Source organism: Enhydra lutris, unplaced genomic scaffold, assembly GCF_002288905.1.
Source record: "Enhydra lutris kenyoni isolate GAN:26980312 unplaced genomic scaffold, ASM228890v2 scaffoldscaffold39, whole genome shotgun sequence".
In the NCBI taxonomy this organism is placed as follows: Eukaryota; Metazoa; Chordata; class Mammalia; order Carnivora; family Mustelidae; genus Enhydra; species Enhydra lutris.
In genome coordinates this window covers 18,089,708-18,105,201 of record NW_019154123.1, presented here as the reverse complement: position 1 = coordinate 18,105,201, position 15,494 = coordinate 18,089,708, and the positions used below count along the sequence as shown (strand labels likewise).

Below are 15,494 nucleotides of genomic sequence, written 5' to 3'. Positions count from 1 at the left end.
TGCCCATGACCCCCACTGCCTATAGCCTTTCCCTCTGCAGTCTTGCGCCGTCACCCCAGGGGGGAGATTGCTCATTTCTGTCTAACTCCCTCGGTATTTACCGCACATGCACGGTACACACGCCTCAAACGCACCCTGCTGCAGATCTGGATTGCGTGTCTATGTCCTGCAAATTCTGCAGTTAACGAGTTTTCTGGGAGCAACCGTGGTGTCCAGGTCTCACTATATCCCTCACGGTGTCTAACTCACAACTTCACACACACATCAGAGGCTAACTAACTCTCCCTTAATAAGGAGGGAGTAATAAGGAAGGGAGTGAGTGCATGAATGGACTGGTTAGGTGGATATAAAAAGAAATGGGTTGTTGCAAGAGGTGTAAAAAGTAATAAAGAGAAGAGGTCAGAAGAGTAAGAGATACAGAAATAAAGAGGAGAGAAGCAAATGTGTTTTGAGCTGTGCATGTCACAGGGATGTATGGGCTCTCAGCAGTGATCTATTGCCAATGATGAGAGGTCTCGATCGCAGTGTAGCATTCATCTCGGCAAGCTACACAGGAGGACACACTCTTGGATTACATGGTTTAATTGAAAAGTAACTCTATCACATGATTTCTGAGATGTTTCTTTCATTGGGTTTTCTGATACAGTAGCACTGGGGTTCTTAATACCATGCAGGGCTTCTGCCCATCCACCTACCCAACCCCCCACCCATCTGTCTGTCCATCTACCACCCATCTGTCTGTCCATCTATCTTTCCAAGGGCATTTGTTGAGCCCCAGCTGAATGCAGAGTACTGGGTTCTACTCCGACTTGGATAGACACCTCTGCCTTTGTGCTGAGCTCGAGAATATCCCTCAGAATCCAGATCACCCTCAGGGATGAAACGCTACACCTGTTTCCTCCATGGCCATCAATGCCCGTGGCCTGACCCCTTCTCTCCTGCGAGGAGACCGGAAGGCAGATGGGTGTGGCTACAGCTTTGTTCCTTCAGAGAGAGGGACAGGGAGCCAGCCACACAGACAGAAGGAGCACAGATGCCTTCAGACTTACCAGCTTGGTTCGTGGTGATGTTGACGGAGACATGTTGTGGGGGGAAGGGGCTCTTGCTGGACACTCCGTTGACGGCCTGGATGTCGAAGGTGTAAGGGGTGTGGGCCCACAGGCTGCTGATGGAGACTCGGCACTCAGTCAGGCCCAGCTGCCGGGGCACAAACTCCACGTTGTCGTCGCAGCGGGAGCAGCTCCGACGGTCCGCGCGGCACTTCCTACAGATGATGTTGTAGGTCACGTCATCACGCCCACCTGTCTCCCTGGGCGGGTGCCACTCCAGAATGATGGACGTCTCATTGACGATGGAGATGACATTGCGGGGGCCCGACGGGACACCTGTAGGAGACAAAGAGGGGCCCAGTGAGGTTGGACAGAAGCCTCCTCCTCCAGCCCTTCTCCGTCTTTGGTGTGTTCCCACCACACCATCGTCTTGCATGCATCGTCTCCTGCCCCTCAATCCCAAATTTCCACACTCCAATCCATCCCGAGAAAATGTGGTGGACAGAGATGACAACCTGTCCCAAACTCCCCTGGGACGACTTCTTTCGGTCATGTGTGCCAAAGGAGAGGAGATGCAAGGACCTGGTTTCAGGCCCTTTTGTTCTCAGGACTATGCCACTTCCCCTAGCCAACCTGAGTGTATAGTATGTATAGTATATTATAATATAGTATACTGTATATAATATGTATATACATATGTATGTATATTATATAATATGTATATAATATGTATGTATATTAGACACTTACTGGATTCCTGTAGAATTCAAGGGTTGAGGGACACAAGTGGCCCATCAAAAGCCCAAACAGATCCTGCACAGATCCAACAGGCATCCTGCACAAAACCCCACACAACTTGGGGTCTGTGTGGTGTATACATCTTGGGCTGTTTCTCTGAAGGACAGGCTGCCAGACCACCTGCACAGATGAATATTCATAGCACCCAAGCTTTGGTGCTTGACGACAAGATGCAAAGTTGGGTGGGAGCTTCATACAAGCCACCGTTTTTGACCCAACAACATAAGAAGAGCATAGGGGTTTGTTCCAGATACTCTACTGGCTGCTTTATACACATTTACATGGGAAGATACAATGATTAATTCAATTGTATAGAAAGGGAAACTAAAGCTGGCTGTAGATCACGTGGTCTATAAGAACTGAAGCCAGTATGCAGACCCATGTCCCCCTGACTCCATAGCTCATGCGCTCCATGACAGCCCTGCGCTGCCTGCTAATGAAACCAGCTATCTTTCCCTACTAAGAAAAAAGCCGTCTTGCAGTCTGGCCTTCCACCAGTACAGTACTCTAAAGGTTGATGGTCAGATCTGTTCCTGGATAACAGGAGATTTGAACAGACTCTCTCTCCTACAAATCAGCCAAGCTCTCTGGGAGTCAAGGAGAGCAGCCCTTTCCCTCTGGACAGCTCTGTCTAGGGCTCCCCTTCATCCCGTGGCAAAGGTGGAAAAGCCTTGTTAAATACGAAATTCCAGAAAGCCTGGTCCTTGGTGGAAAGGCAACCTATTTCTGAATTACCGGCCACATTGCTGGACATTTGATGAAGTCAGAGAATCTGCCCAAAAACAGAACAGATCACAGCCCCTCCCCAGCTGAGCGCTGCCTATCCTCGATGCACCGCAATGCATATCATGGTGAAAACGAATCATACCCAGAAGCCCCCCTTCTGAATGGTGGGTCTGCTGGAGCAGCTGCCCTGGATAGTAATGCATTCAGAATTCACGCACGTGACTGTCGCCAGCTGAACGAAGACATGTGTAAAATGGTTCATGCTGAAGACAGGAATCAAATGCCAACAAACAAAATGAGGGAATAACAACAAGGTCGGGGGGCACCAGGGAAGGATTCTGTGTTGAATCAGTCAGCAGCAAGCAGCTAGAGCAGAAAGCAAATATTAAATCGGATTCTATTAAAATGTGAAAGAAAATCAGTACTGTACTATATAAAGCCCATTAGACCTGAGCTAAAGCCCAACTTTCCTGCATGCTTGTGGCAGGGCAGGATTCATGAAGCATTTCTACTGAAGTCTTGCAAATAGCGTTCGAGAATGCCCCCACCCATCTGCCCAGGGATAAACATCCATCACCTCTCTGGAATCAGCGCGCAGCCAGGCTGGAAGGGTGGTGGGCGCGGTCTTACTGGGCCAGCCGGCTCCACCCCACGCTGCACTATTCATTCACGTGCGTACTGGCCAGTGCCTGGCTTGGACACGTCTGTTTGCTCGGACTGATGAGATTCGGACCTCAAGCTCCCAGTGGTCCGCGCCACCACTCCCGGGCTCCGCAGAGAGCCCAGCCTCTGCCACAGACCACCATCTCTTATACTCATAATAGGTATGTTCATGGAGGGCTCCCTCTCGGCCGGGCGCGGGGCGAATCCGCTAACACCCTTGTCTTATTGCGTCATTGGGACGTGGTAAGGCTCTCACTGGAGGGCAGCCTTGGGCGGTGGCGCAGGGACCTGTATTGCCTGGGAGATCACCTGCGTGCATCTTACTCCAGTCTGAGAGGCCCTGCTGTGGGGTAGGGGGAGGATACAGATGTGGTAGCAGCGAGGACCCCTGCTTGTGGTCCTGAGTGGTGGAGGCTTTAGTGAAATAAAGGCAACAAGGGAGAAGCTGGCTGGGAGAGGCTTTCCCTGTCCCTTAATCCAGTGGTGTCCCTAGCAGCTGGGAAGACCCCAGTCAGTGCTGTCCCATGTCTGCTCCCCACTTAGGAAGAAAAGCGGTGCGTTTCCAGGAAGGTTATTTTCATATTTACTTAGAAATAGTCTTCATATAAAGCAACTATGGTCCCCTTCTCATTCACAGCTGTATTCCAGAGAAGGACATCTGCGGGGATGTGAATGGCGGCCTATAGGTCCCACAGTTATTGAGTCCAGAACGGCTTATAGTGAATCTTTTCCTTTCGAAGCGTGCTGGGAGAACCCAATATGTCTTGCTGTGTGTCTGCAACCGTAGGGGTATGTCTTGTTATCTCTGAGCCCAGCACAGTGCCTGGGCTCACAGTGCAGGTGGCCCAAGACTGGCTGTGATCCTATTCCTCACTCATTCATTCCTTTAACAAATACACCGGTGCGGTTCTAGGCGCTCAGGGGTTAGGAAAAAGCCAAACAGAAACCTTGAGATAAGTGAGATAACTCAGGTAAGAATAAGGGTTCTGAGATAAAATAGGTTAAGATAGCCTCCCAACAACGCTTAGCTCCTGCTCCCTTTCTCAGGAGGTTAGCTCCAGGCAGAGCAAGCTAGGGTCCAGTGTCTAGGTGCCTAAAACACCAATGGTCCCTGGTCTCTGCTCCATTGGCCTAATGCTAAGAGCCATGTCCCTATCCCCTGTGCTTGGAGAGTCTGACCAGAGCAGGTTTGGCCCTTGAATAAACCTCCTTAGCGGGAGGTGGTAGGCCACCCTTCCCCATCCAAACTGCACTCCCTGGGTTTGAGGCCTTACCCCTGCAGGGAGCATTTGTCCTACACCAGAGCTCCCAGCAACATCCCCAGGAATGAGGCCAAATGAGACAATCACACAAAAATGCTAAAAAAGGGGGAGTAGAGAGAGAAGTCAGAGGGAGAAGAAAATCTGTCATTTCCGTCAGCAAAAGCCCTCAGTGCGTGCAGTGGCAAGGCTGGGAGCCACAGTCTCCTTGTCTAAGCTCCCTGCTCTTGTGTCCATGTCCTCGTTTTTCTTAATTACATACAGACAGGCTTTTTGAAGCTTCTCTGATCTGTTGCCACGGTTACTACTGATGAAAGCTTCCTGTGAAAAGGGCTAAAGAGACTCAGTCCTTTTAAAAGATGGGAAAACCACTGAGCTGGTTGAAGTGGGAGGGGCATGGTAGGTCCTGGGTTATGAGGTTGGGGCTCTGTGTCTTCCAGAATGTGCCAGAGGTTGGCTCAGCCTGCATGAATACAGTTGGTATTGGGACCCCAAAGAGTTAAACAGAAAACATCCTTCCGGAGACACAAAATTGGCCCAAGTGTTGCCATATTGAGAGAGAATCTCCTGCTTCTTAATGTGATTTAGGCCAGATGATTTTTTTTTTTTTAGAAGAATGGAAAGACAGGGTGGGTGGGAGAGAGTGGGTGAGTGTATTTGTAGGCATTAAGCTGGAAATAAGAGCATTCCTGAGTAATCAAAGGGAAAATCTGCTGAAGATAGGTAAGCCCTGAAAGCCAATTCCTTTATCAGGAATCTTAATAAGGCCAGTTTCCTGGTCTCAGAATTTAGATGTGAACTTCAGCCTGGTCCAAGGTGCCAACCAGACAGGGTGCAGCCAGCTGTATACTACCACAGCCAGGGTCTACAGCCTTGCATCCCTTCCCCTGGGGACCTGGTGGATGACAATGGTGATGTGGTAAAGCTTTCCTGGGAGACCCCATGTGCAGGCTGGGATCATGTTGCTCTGTGTCAAACCAGAGACAGTCTTCTCCACATTGTGTGCACAACCCCTTGAAGAATCTGATGAAAGCAATGAAGATTTTCCCAGAAAAATGGACAAATGCTTGAACACACATGATTTTTTAGAGGTTCCCAGGGATTCATAGCTCCTTGTAACTAACCAGTGAACCCCCTTGATGTTCACAGCAACCAAATTCACAAATATTCTCTTGTTGGTGAACCTTGAGAAGACAATCTTCTAAGTCTTAATAGTTTCATCTGAAAAAAGTGGTAGTTTTGAGGATGTAATAAGATGTTATACCCAAAGAGTTTAGCTGTGTGACAGGTACACAGAAGACCTCCATAAATATCATCTTCTATTATTAAAAGTATTGTCATTATTAGGTGATTTGGAACCCCAAACTGCTCATCCAGTTAAGACTGATCTTATGCAGGCCCTCATTCCTTGAACAGAGACCGCATGTCCAGAACTGTGCTGGGCCCTGTGAAAGCCGTGAAGATATGGCAGTTACAGCCCATGATGCTGGGAAACCCAGATGCTTTTTAGGGAGGTGAGCCCCCCTACCCATGGTGTACTGGGAACTGTGGACACATACAGGTAAGGATCAATGTAAGTAATGCAGACACAAAGAGTTACAGATGTCTGAGAAAAGGTTAGGTCAACGTGGAACAAAATACTCAGGGATGGTGTCTGGGCGTCTTGTCTACAGGTTGGAGCTATAAGAGGAGAACACCTTGGAGGCTATGTGCTCCAGTGTATATACTTTAGGTCCCCTAACACCTGCAAGCACATCCAGGAAGGGGGAGAACCCCAATCTTGGACATGGGGCTGTATCTCCAGAATGGGTCGTGCTCTTTTTAACCTCTTTGTGCATCTTTATATCTGCTCCCTGACCGCCCAAGAAGTAGTCTGGCTTTGACATGGTATCTGGGCTTCCTTGTTCTCCCTTACCCTGTGGGCAGGGAAGGCCCTCTTTTACTCCCACAAAAAACTATGTCCTCTACTCAATCTTCCTTTAGGAGAAAGGGTTGAGATAGGGTCTGGGAAGGAACCAACAAGGAGAGTTGATACTCAAGACTCTTAAGTTTTGTAAGTCAAAAGAATGCACAGAAATGTTCTTGTGACTGAGAAGAGTCAAGATGATAGTTTGGGAAACTGATTGGATACTTTATGTGGGCTAAGGGTTAAGAAGCAACAAAGAAGGAGATTGAAAAATGACATTGGGATAAGGATGTGCAAAAGGTATGGTATGAGAGCGCAGGTAGGCCCAGACTAGTTATCAAAAATGGCAGTACTATTGGGACAATTCTTTACTTACTGCTCACCATGACATAGTTACATAAGGAACCATGTCTGAATAATTGGGAGGCTTCCTGGAGAAAGGGTGAAATCCTTTGAGATTTTATGGAAAGACAGACAGGAGTCAAAGACAGAGATGGAGCTGGAAATAGGGCTGTAGATGTATGATGAGGTCTTGTATGGAGGCAAAATGTGCAGAAAACTAGGTCAGGCTGGTTGTTATACCTTTGCCCTTAATATAGCACACAGGGCTGAACGCAGGATGAATTGGAAGGTAACGTAAGCCAAATGAGAGAAATTTTGCAGAAAAATGATAGAGTTATTGAATAAACATGAAGTCAGTTTCATGATCAGTTGTGGTTCTTTCTTTGGTAACTTGTTGTTGGAAAACAATACCAAACAAACACACAAAAAAACCCTCTATTCTTTAAGCGCCACGTGTGACTATGATACTTCCCAGGCTAAGTTCAGCTCTCTCTCTCTTTATTTCTCTCTCTTTCCCTCCTGAGACACGAATTCCTCTTCCATTGTTCTTGCACAAGGTGTAGAATTCCTGGGAGAGACTGGACGAGAATGACCACTGTCCTAGAGGAAAAGGTTGTGATGGGGTGCTTCATGCTGGTTCAGAACCTTGGAGAGGGGCATATGCCTGCAGGCTCCCAGCCCCCTTCACAGAGGCGCCCTGGATGGCAGTGGGGCAGTTCCTAAGACTCTATGTCAGGCACACACAGTCAGTCAGTGGCAGCAGGAGTTGTCAGCTCTTCTCACTGGGGGATATGGGGTAACTGTTCGAGGGCGCATCAGAAAACCACAGATAATTTATCAGAGACCTGGTGCAAAGTGGGGGCATCGAAATGGATTAGTGAGGTATCCTCTATTCAGTAGTAACAGCTAAGAGAGGCTTGGGATCCTTACAGAAAGGCAGACCAAGGACTGTCTATAGTTTGTGAGTGAGAGTTCCAGCCATTTGGAACACCATTTGCTTACTGTGAAGATAGTAGTGTGTAAAGTTCTGAGGTGTCCCTTCCAAAGAGGCAGTCATGCTGGAGGCCCAAGGCAGCAGGGCTAGAAAGCTGAGGGGTGGGGCAGGCACCCTGGTTACTCCCCTCAAAATGTAGGCTGTCCTGCTGGGGTAAGGAGGGGAGGTTGATGAAACCTGGGGAAATCATTGCTTCTCTTTTCTCTCTTTCTCTGGATCCTGATATTCTCAGAGACAATTTCATGCCACCTTTGGAACCAGTTTCAAATGAACCCAGGGACATAGGCTTCCTGTGGACAGACACCTGTGCCATCTGCACAGACATCAGAACAAGACACGGATTGGTGGAACTCACGTGCGTCATACCCCTAAGTGAGTGATTAATGGCAGCTGGTTTCCTAGAGCAGATTTCTGCAAGGGCCTCTGAAAGAGCAGAGCTTTGGTTTCCATTTGGTGGTGCTCTGTATGGAATTCTGAGTTTTGTTTTAATAACAGACCCTGCAGGCAAAGTATGATCTTAGGTATTTGGGTATGTTCTTTGATAAAATCCCATCTTCCCAACATTTGATGAGGTAGAAACTATTACCCCCATTTTATACCTGAGGAAACTGCTGCTCAGAGACATTAAGGAGCTTGCCCAAGTCACGTGGCTGGTGAGTGGTGGAACCAAGACTTGAAGACAGGCCCAGCCAGTCCAAAGCTCATACTTAGCAACTCTTTTACCCCGGGCAGGGGCACCTGAGGGCATAAGGTGTAGGACGAATGCCCATGAAGCCGGGTGCTGGGGGGAGGGGGGATGGGTCTCTCAGGGTGCCAGGAAGCTCTTGTTCCTGAAGCATTTCGGGGGCTTCCCTGGAGACACAGAGCCACGGCGGTTCCCGCACTGCACTGAGCAAGTCTGCACGTGTTGCTCATTAGGGTCTTGGAAACACTGGGCCTATACTCAGGCAATTCTCCTAATCATAACAGTTATTAATAAGAAGAAATGATTAGTCAAAACAAGGAGGGACCCTGCTGAGAGGGATTTCGGGATAATCAGAGAACCCAGTGTTACACATTTCACCAAACACCAATGTTGGTAGAAAGTACTCCTTGTTTCTCCTGTTTCAACGGAGCTAATTGTCTGAGAGAGAGGGGGTGGATTTCACTTTCTGGGAAACAAGACAGGGCCTCTAGCTGGTCTAAGCTGGAGCCCAAATATCTAGTTGCTACAAGGCTGCAGAAGCCCTCAGGGAGGATAGCTGAGCTCCCTGGACCTAGAGAGACAGCTCATCTGAATAGGATTGTCCCCCGCCACTGCCTATGTGGGGGGAGGGACACAAGACTAAACTTCTATTCATGGTCAGAGGTGAGGCCGGAGAGAGGGAAGCTTTGACATGACTCCCTCCTACAGATTCCTTGGGAATGCTTTAAATCAAGGAAAGCTAGAGGTCATGTCATCCTAAAGACATGGACTTCCAGACCTCTTTTCTAGCCCTGAAATGAGGCTCAGAGGCCTTGCGGAGTCGTGAAAGAAGCACATAGAGAAGATCAGGGCTGAGGGCCAGCTTTTGCCACAGTGTGACCTTAGGCAGGTCACTTACATTCTCTGAGCCTAATCTTTCATTGACGTGTGACTGATCAATCTGACACATTTATGGAGACCACAATGTGCTATGCCCTCTATATAAGATTATGCTGTTCATAAATTCACAGATACCTGCCCTGAGGAGTTCAAAGTCTCCAGTGGAGATGAGCACCTCTACAACAGCCCCACAAACTGACAAGGCTGGTCAAGATGCACCCCTAGAAGCATGGATTAGTCATTCAATTTTCCTTGGGAATATACTGAAGGACCTTCCACCCATTGTCCCTTTCAGTTCCTAAAGAAACTTGTGCTGTCCCTCTCCACGTATACAGGAAAGATCCGGGTTCTACAGACAACAATCCAAGGTTAAGGGAACAAGAAGGGAAACTGAGAAAGTAGATATTCCTCCCAGAAAATTATAGGTCATCCAAAATCAAGTCCTCATTCTGAGAATTCATAGACACACTTATTCTCAGAACAGGGAGAAACCTTGTAGATCACCATGTGTCCCTGGTGGTGAATGCCCTCTACAGTCTCTATGTGCTTGGCCAGCCTCTGTTTGATCCCCCAGTGATGGGGAACTCACTACTCCCACCACTAAGGAGACATCTCTTAATGATAACCATAATCTATTTAAAAAATATAATGAAGGGAAAGTACCTACTCGCAATAGCCACAAAACCCATAAAATACCTAAGATTAAATCTCACAAGGCCTGTGTAATAATACCCGCATGAAGACAACTATAAGACTTTACTCAAGGGCACAAAAATAGACCTGAATACCATGCTCCTGGATGGAGAGGCATATCATAAAAATCATAAAAATGACAGACCTTCCCAGGGCAGTCCATACATTCAGTGCAATCCCAGTCTCAGTTTAATAAGATTGTTAATGAAAGGCGCCAAGCTGATTTCAAAGTTCATCTTGAAGAAAAAAATGCTTGAGAATGGGCAAGACAGTAGGGACGTGTGGGTGGCTCAGTTGGTTAAGAATGGGCAAGACATTTTTGGCAAATGAATAATATGTAGGGGTTTGATTTATAAGTTATCGACATGTTTATAAAGCTATCATCTTTACAACAGTTTAGAAATGATGCCAGAACAGAAAATTCTTTCAATGGGAAAAAAATAAAGATAAGTATATACAGGCATTTAGTAGATAATAAAAAAGGCATCTCACTAACATGTGGACAATTCAGGTGGAGATGATGGGATGTTATTTTTAATAAGATATAAGAACACTAGTATCCCATCTTAGACAAAAATAAATGCCAGATGGAGGAAGGTGCTAAACATAAACACTATATAAAGAATTGAAAGAAAATATAAGAGATTGTTTTTATACCTTAGAGTGGAAGGACAAACACAAAACCCAAGCAAAAAGTCAATACACAAATCAGAAAGAAAAAGATGGTGAGATCTGAGTTTAAACATTAAAAACATCAATATGACCAAACAAAACAAAACAAAACAATACCCATAAATAGAGTTAAAAATCAGCAGAGGCCTGGGGTGGGGGGGTGGACAGATGTCACATACAATTAATGGGCACCTAGAAATCACATTTTTTTTAGTAGAAAATGGACAAGGGTTATAAACAGTTAATTCTCAGAAGAGAAAATAAACTGGTCAAGAAATGTATGAAAAATACACACTGATTTACAATTAGGGAAATAGTAGTCAAAATTACTAGGAGATCAGTCAAATTGGCCAAAAGTAAAAGCTGGCCTGTGTGTGGAGAAGCAAGATGGAAATCCTCACGAGAGGTGTAGATGTGTTGAGTGTATGCGCCCACCAACCCAGCCACTCTATTTCTAGGTGAATTTCTTCCACGAACACCAGCGTATGTGCCCCTGAGGTGTGTCTGAGCATTTGTGCAGTAGGGTTGTTTCTATTAGGGAACGGATGGAGTCAGTGCAAATGCTCACCCAGGGGGCCCTTCTAACATAGCAGAGGGCACTGGTGCCTGCCCCGCCCGATTCTCTCTGTCCCACCCTCACAGAGGACAGACACCAGCATGCAGATCACGTGACGAGTCTTAGCCAAGGAAATGCCATCCTGTGCTGTCTCAAGCGGGGTGTCATTAGCTTGGGGCCATGCCACCTCAGAGACAGAGATCCTCCTTCCTGAGGGAAGCAGCCTCACCCTGAGGGGAGAGAGCCCTGAAGCGGCCTGGGCAAAAATTGGGCCCAGCCACTCACTCACTTACTTACGTGCAAACCCTTTTGGGCCCCAGTTCTCTCCCCTGTAAATGGGGGATAACAGTAGCACCTAGCTTACATTCTGTGAGACTGATTGAGGAGATCTCCCACGTCAGGGACTCAGCACAGCCTCCCATGTGGAGAGACCTCAGTCCGTGCTGGCTATTATGTCCCTCTTGTTAGGCACGTACATTCCCGATCTCATCAGTCATTGTGGAGCGCCAGAGCACACAGCACCTGAGGTCCACTCAGAAGAGGTCTTAGTCCTGGAGCAGGGGCTGCGGGTAGGCGCACGGCTACCCTCATCGGAGCTCAGCACAGATCTTTCCACTGGGCACGGGCATGGACACTGCCCTTTGCTCACAAGGAGAGTGAATTCTCACCTCACACACAGTTCCCCCTTTGCTGGCCAGCAGACAGTGTGCTCTTTGTGGAAACCGAGCAGCCCTCCCTTTGTGCTCACTGAGCACTGTCAGGGCTTGGTGGCAACCACAGCATCCCACTGCCCACGGCCCACTTGCCCCTGTCAAACCACCCACCTTCTGCATACGTCTGGCCCAGCACAGCCGGCCTATACCAAGCTTCATCTCACTACACAGATGCCATGAAGGCCTCATTCCAGACGACACAATTGAACATCTTTTGTCCCCATTTCCAAGGTGACCAGAGCTCAGAGGTGACCCAGAGGAACTGCTCAAAAGGCTGTCTTGGGCATCTCTTGCAAATCTCAGAGGGCAGAACTCCACTACTACCATGACCCTGACCTTCTCTCTACAGAACGGGGTGGGAGGACAGAGGGACCTTTGTGTTCAGTGGCATGGCCTCTGGCACAGGCTGCAGGGAATCCTGGTCCTTCCACAGGCTGACTTCAGACTGTAGACTTCTCCTTCTCTGCAGAGTCATCTGTGATCGTTTCTGGGGAGTCCAGCCTTTAAGCCCATAGCCAATCCCATTTCATAATAGTTCTCAGGTGTCTGGCTCTGATGGGGCACTTTCCAGCCAACTGTGTGGTAAGTTTCTCAGAAGATGAGACACACTGTTTCAAAATAAATCACTACAAAATGCCTGCAATCCCAGTCCTATGCCACACATAATTCAGAGAGCCTGGGCATAGCCAAACTGACTATGAGACCCATTTTGTTCACTTGGCCCACCTTCCCACACAATTCAGAAGCCCTCTCAGCAGGCATCACAAGCCTCTCGTTTGTAACTTGCAGTTAGGGGGTGGTCTCTAATTACTCAGGGGGCTTTTGTTCTCTGGACAATATTTGTATGCCTTCACACTAAGTTGAAAGTGGCTTCCTTCTAAATCTTTGATGAAAGGCCAAGACAACTGGTGTCCTGGTCTTTGTCACACACAACTGAAGCTACGGTGATGTATGTGGGTCTCTGGTTCAGGCTTCCTTGCCATATTCATACGTATTACTAAACTGGGAAATCTAGAAGGTCACAGTTCCGGTTTGGGAAAGGACTGGCTGATACCAGGTTTCTAACAGAGCAACTGGAGGGTCAAGGAATGAAAGATCGGGGTAGAGCGAGGGACCGCACCCCCTGTTGCCCATTATGGAGTTGAGGATTGATTCTGAACCTCTCAGACAGGGTCAGTGGTCAGTAGCAAGGGGATGGAGTGGGGCGATATGGGATTCAGAGCTGACAGTGGTGACCTTGAAAGGTGACTATAAAGACAACAGTGGCCAGAAGTCTAGGAAGGAGATACATCCAGAACCCACTATGAGACTTGCGCTTGGCTCTGACTTGGGTGTCAGAAGTGGATCAGGGTCTGATACTGATCTACATGGATGGAAGGGAGGAAACTGGAGGAAATCAGAAGGCCATCCGGAAAGCACCCGTGAGGATCTGGGGATCAAGGTGGTCTGCACAAATGATACAAAGATTTGTGATCACATTAAGATGGGGGTGGAGACAGGGAGGGATGCTGTCACAATACAGCCAACCAAGGATGGCTCTCCAGGAGTATTGCTCTAAAATGCCCATCCCCCCCCCCCCCACTTCTAGTCTCTTCTTATTTTGGTCTATGCAATTTTGACGTGACCCAGACTCCCCTCTTGCCCTTATTCACAGCAACCAAAACAAGGACAGTCCTTTACTGAGCACTTACCACATATCTGACACCGAGTTAGGTATTTTTCATACATTATCACAGTGGGGACAATAGCAAACAATATCTTCATTTGATAGAAAAGAAATGGAGGTTCAGAGAGTTTCAGTAATCTCCCCAAGAGCACACTGCAAGGGAAGGGTGGTGCCGAGAGTCAACCCTGGTCGATCTGCTTCCACTAGCCGGGCTCTTACCACTTGACCATGGGGGGCACCTACTGTGTTGGAGAGGATCCAAAAAATCAGACCAGCATGTCACAGAGCTTCCTGTCCAGTAGACGGAGAGAGAGCCCTATACCCGAATAGCACTAACCAGTGTAGAATATTCAAGAATGTGCAAAAGCAAGGCATCTTCCTTCCTTCCTGGGGATGAGGTAAGATGGGGGCAGAGGACCAAGGATTCAGAGATCCTTATTTCTGATTGTCTGCAAGGAAGATTTAGGAACCAGGAACTGCAGCTCCCCTCAAATTCCAGCATGCCTCCCGGACCAGCCCCATCTGGAACCAGAGCTGGCAAATTTGGCATCGGAGCCATCACTCCAAGACCGCCAAGGAGCATCCATGCCACCACAGGGCCTAGAACCCCAACGCAGGTGGCAGTTTCCTTCCACATTTTCAAACAAGAGAAGAGAGCAGATTAAATGAATATATTTTACCACAATCCCCTCCTCCTTCTGAAACTGCACGGTTAAAGCAGTGCTTTGTGGGCCTCATGCCAAGAGGGACAAGAACCAGCATGTGTCTCTAAGTGTAAGTCAGGCCAAATGACATTGTTTCTTTTTCCAAATGTTTATGAGTCTGCAGAGAACAAGGGTATATAGAGAGCAGGACTAGGTTTCAGCAACAATAACTGAAAAAGGTAAACAAATCCTCGTGTACCAAAGGAGGAAATGTTCGCTACATGGGAATGATACTGCTTGGGTTTTAGCTCAAAGTAGGGTAAGTGACTCTAGTAATAGTCATAAAACAAAATAGTTTATTTCCACTGGGTGCTTCCTTTATGCCAAACCATGTCCTAAATAGTGTTATGACATGTAATATACCCTTGACAATGCAGGGAGGCAGACACCCATACCCACTGTATGAATGAGAAAAGGAAGACACAGAGATGCCGTGTCATTTGCCCCACATCACACAGCTGGCAAATAGCAAAGCAGGACTTGAACCCAGGCACAGACTCTAGAGCCCACACTCCTAACCATCATGCTAACACTTCTCATTTGAAAGATGACAAAAATCGGTATTCAAAATAAGCTAGACTTGAAAGAGCCCTATGCATAGGTCCACAAGACAAAATTTCTGAAGTCACATTCATCAGGGCAGGGAAAAAAAAAAAAAAAAAAAAGACCCAAATGGGGAGTATTTCCTGAAGGACAAATGAGACCACTGGATGTGTGGTGGCCCAGTGTCTGGTGGGAACTAGGGCACGAAGATTGCACCCCGGTAAATAGTCAACAGTATCCCAGGCACAGGAGAAGACCCATCACATTTCCACCAAACCATGCTCTCGGATGAGGGTCCCGTGGTTCTTTCTGGCTACCACACCACATCTTGAGAATGTTCTTGATCAATGTGAGAGACTCAGGAAAGGCCAGCTAGGCCGGTGCAGTTCAGGACATCATGTGTCATGGGGAACAAAGAACCTAACAAGCATTTAGCCTAGAGTAGGTGATTCAGGAAGGATGAGGAAGCTGTCCTTAAACACTGCATCTGCTGGCCCAGGGAACATCGGTCCTCAGTGGTGGACCCACGGTGAGGAGGGGAGGAAGGCAGGCCCCAACCCAGGGACCAGAAGACTCCCCAGTGAGGGATGACAGCTGTCTGGCCATGGAGCTGAGCTGTCTTGCAAAATCTATCAGCTGTCCGTCA

The 15,494-nt window shown here is 47.8% G+C and overlaps 1 protein-coding gene across 1 annotated transcript in view; it reads right to left on the bottom strand.

The window, feature by feature from the left end:
• Positions 1 to 15,494, bottom strand: part of LOC111154967 (EPH receptor B1) — a 288,290-nt gene that overhangs the window by 116,424 nt on the left and 156,372 nt on the right. Inside the window, exon 5 of the mRNA XM_022514925.1 lies at positions 1,050 to 1,385. Within this exon, the coding sequence (XP_022370633.1) occupies positions 1,050 to 1,385 (336 nt within the window). The remainder of the gene's footprint in view (positions 1 to 1,049; positions 1,386 to 15,494) is intronic.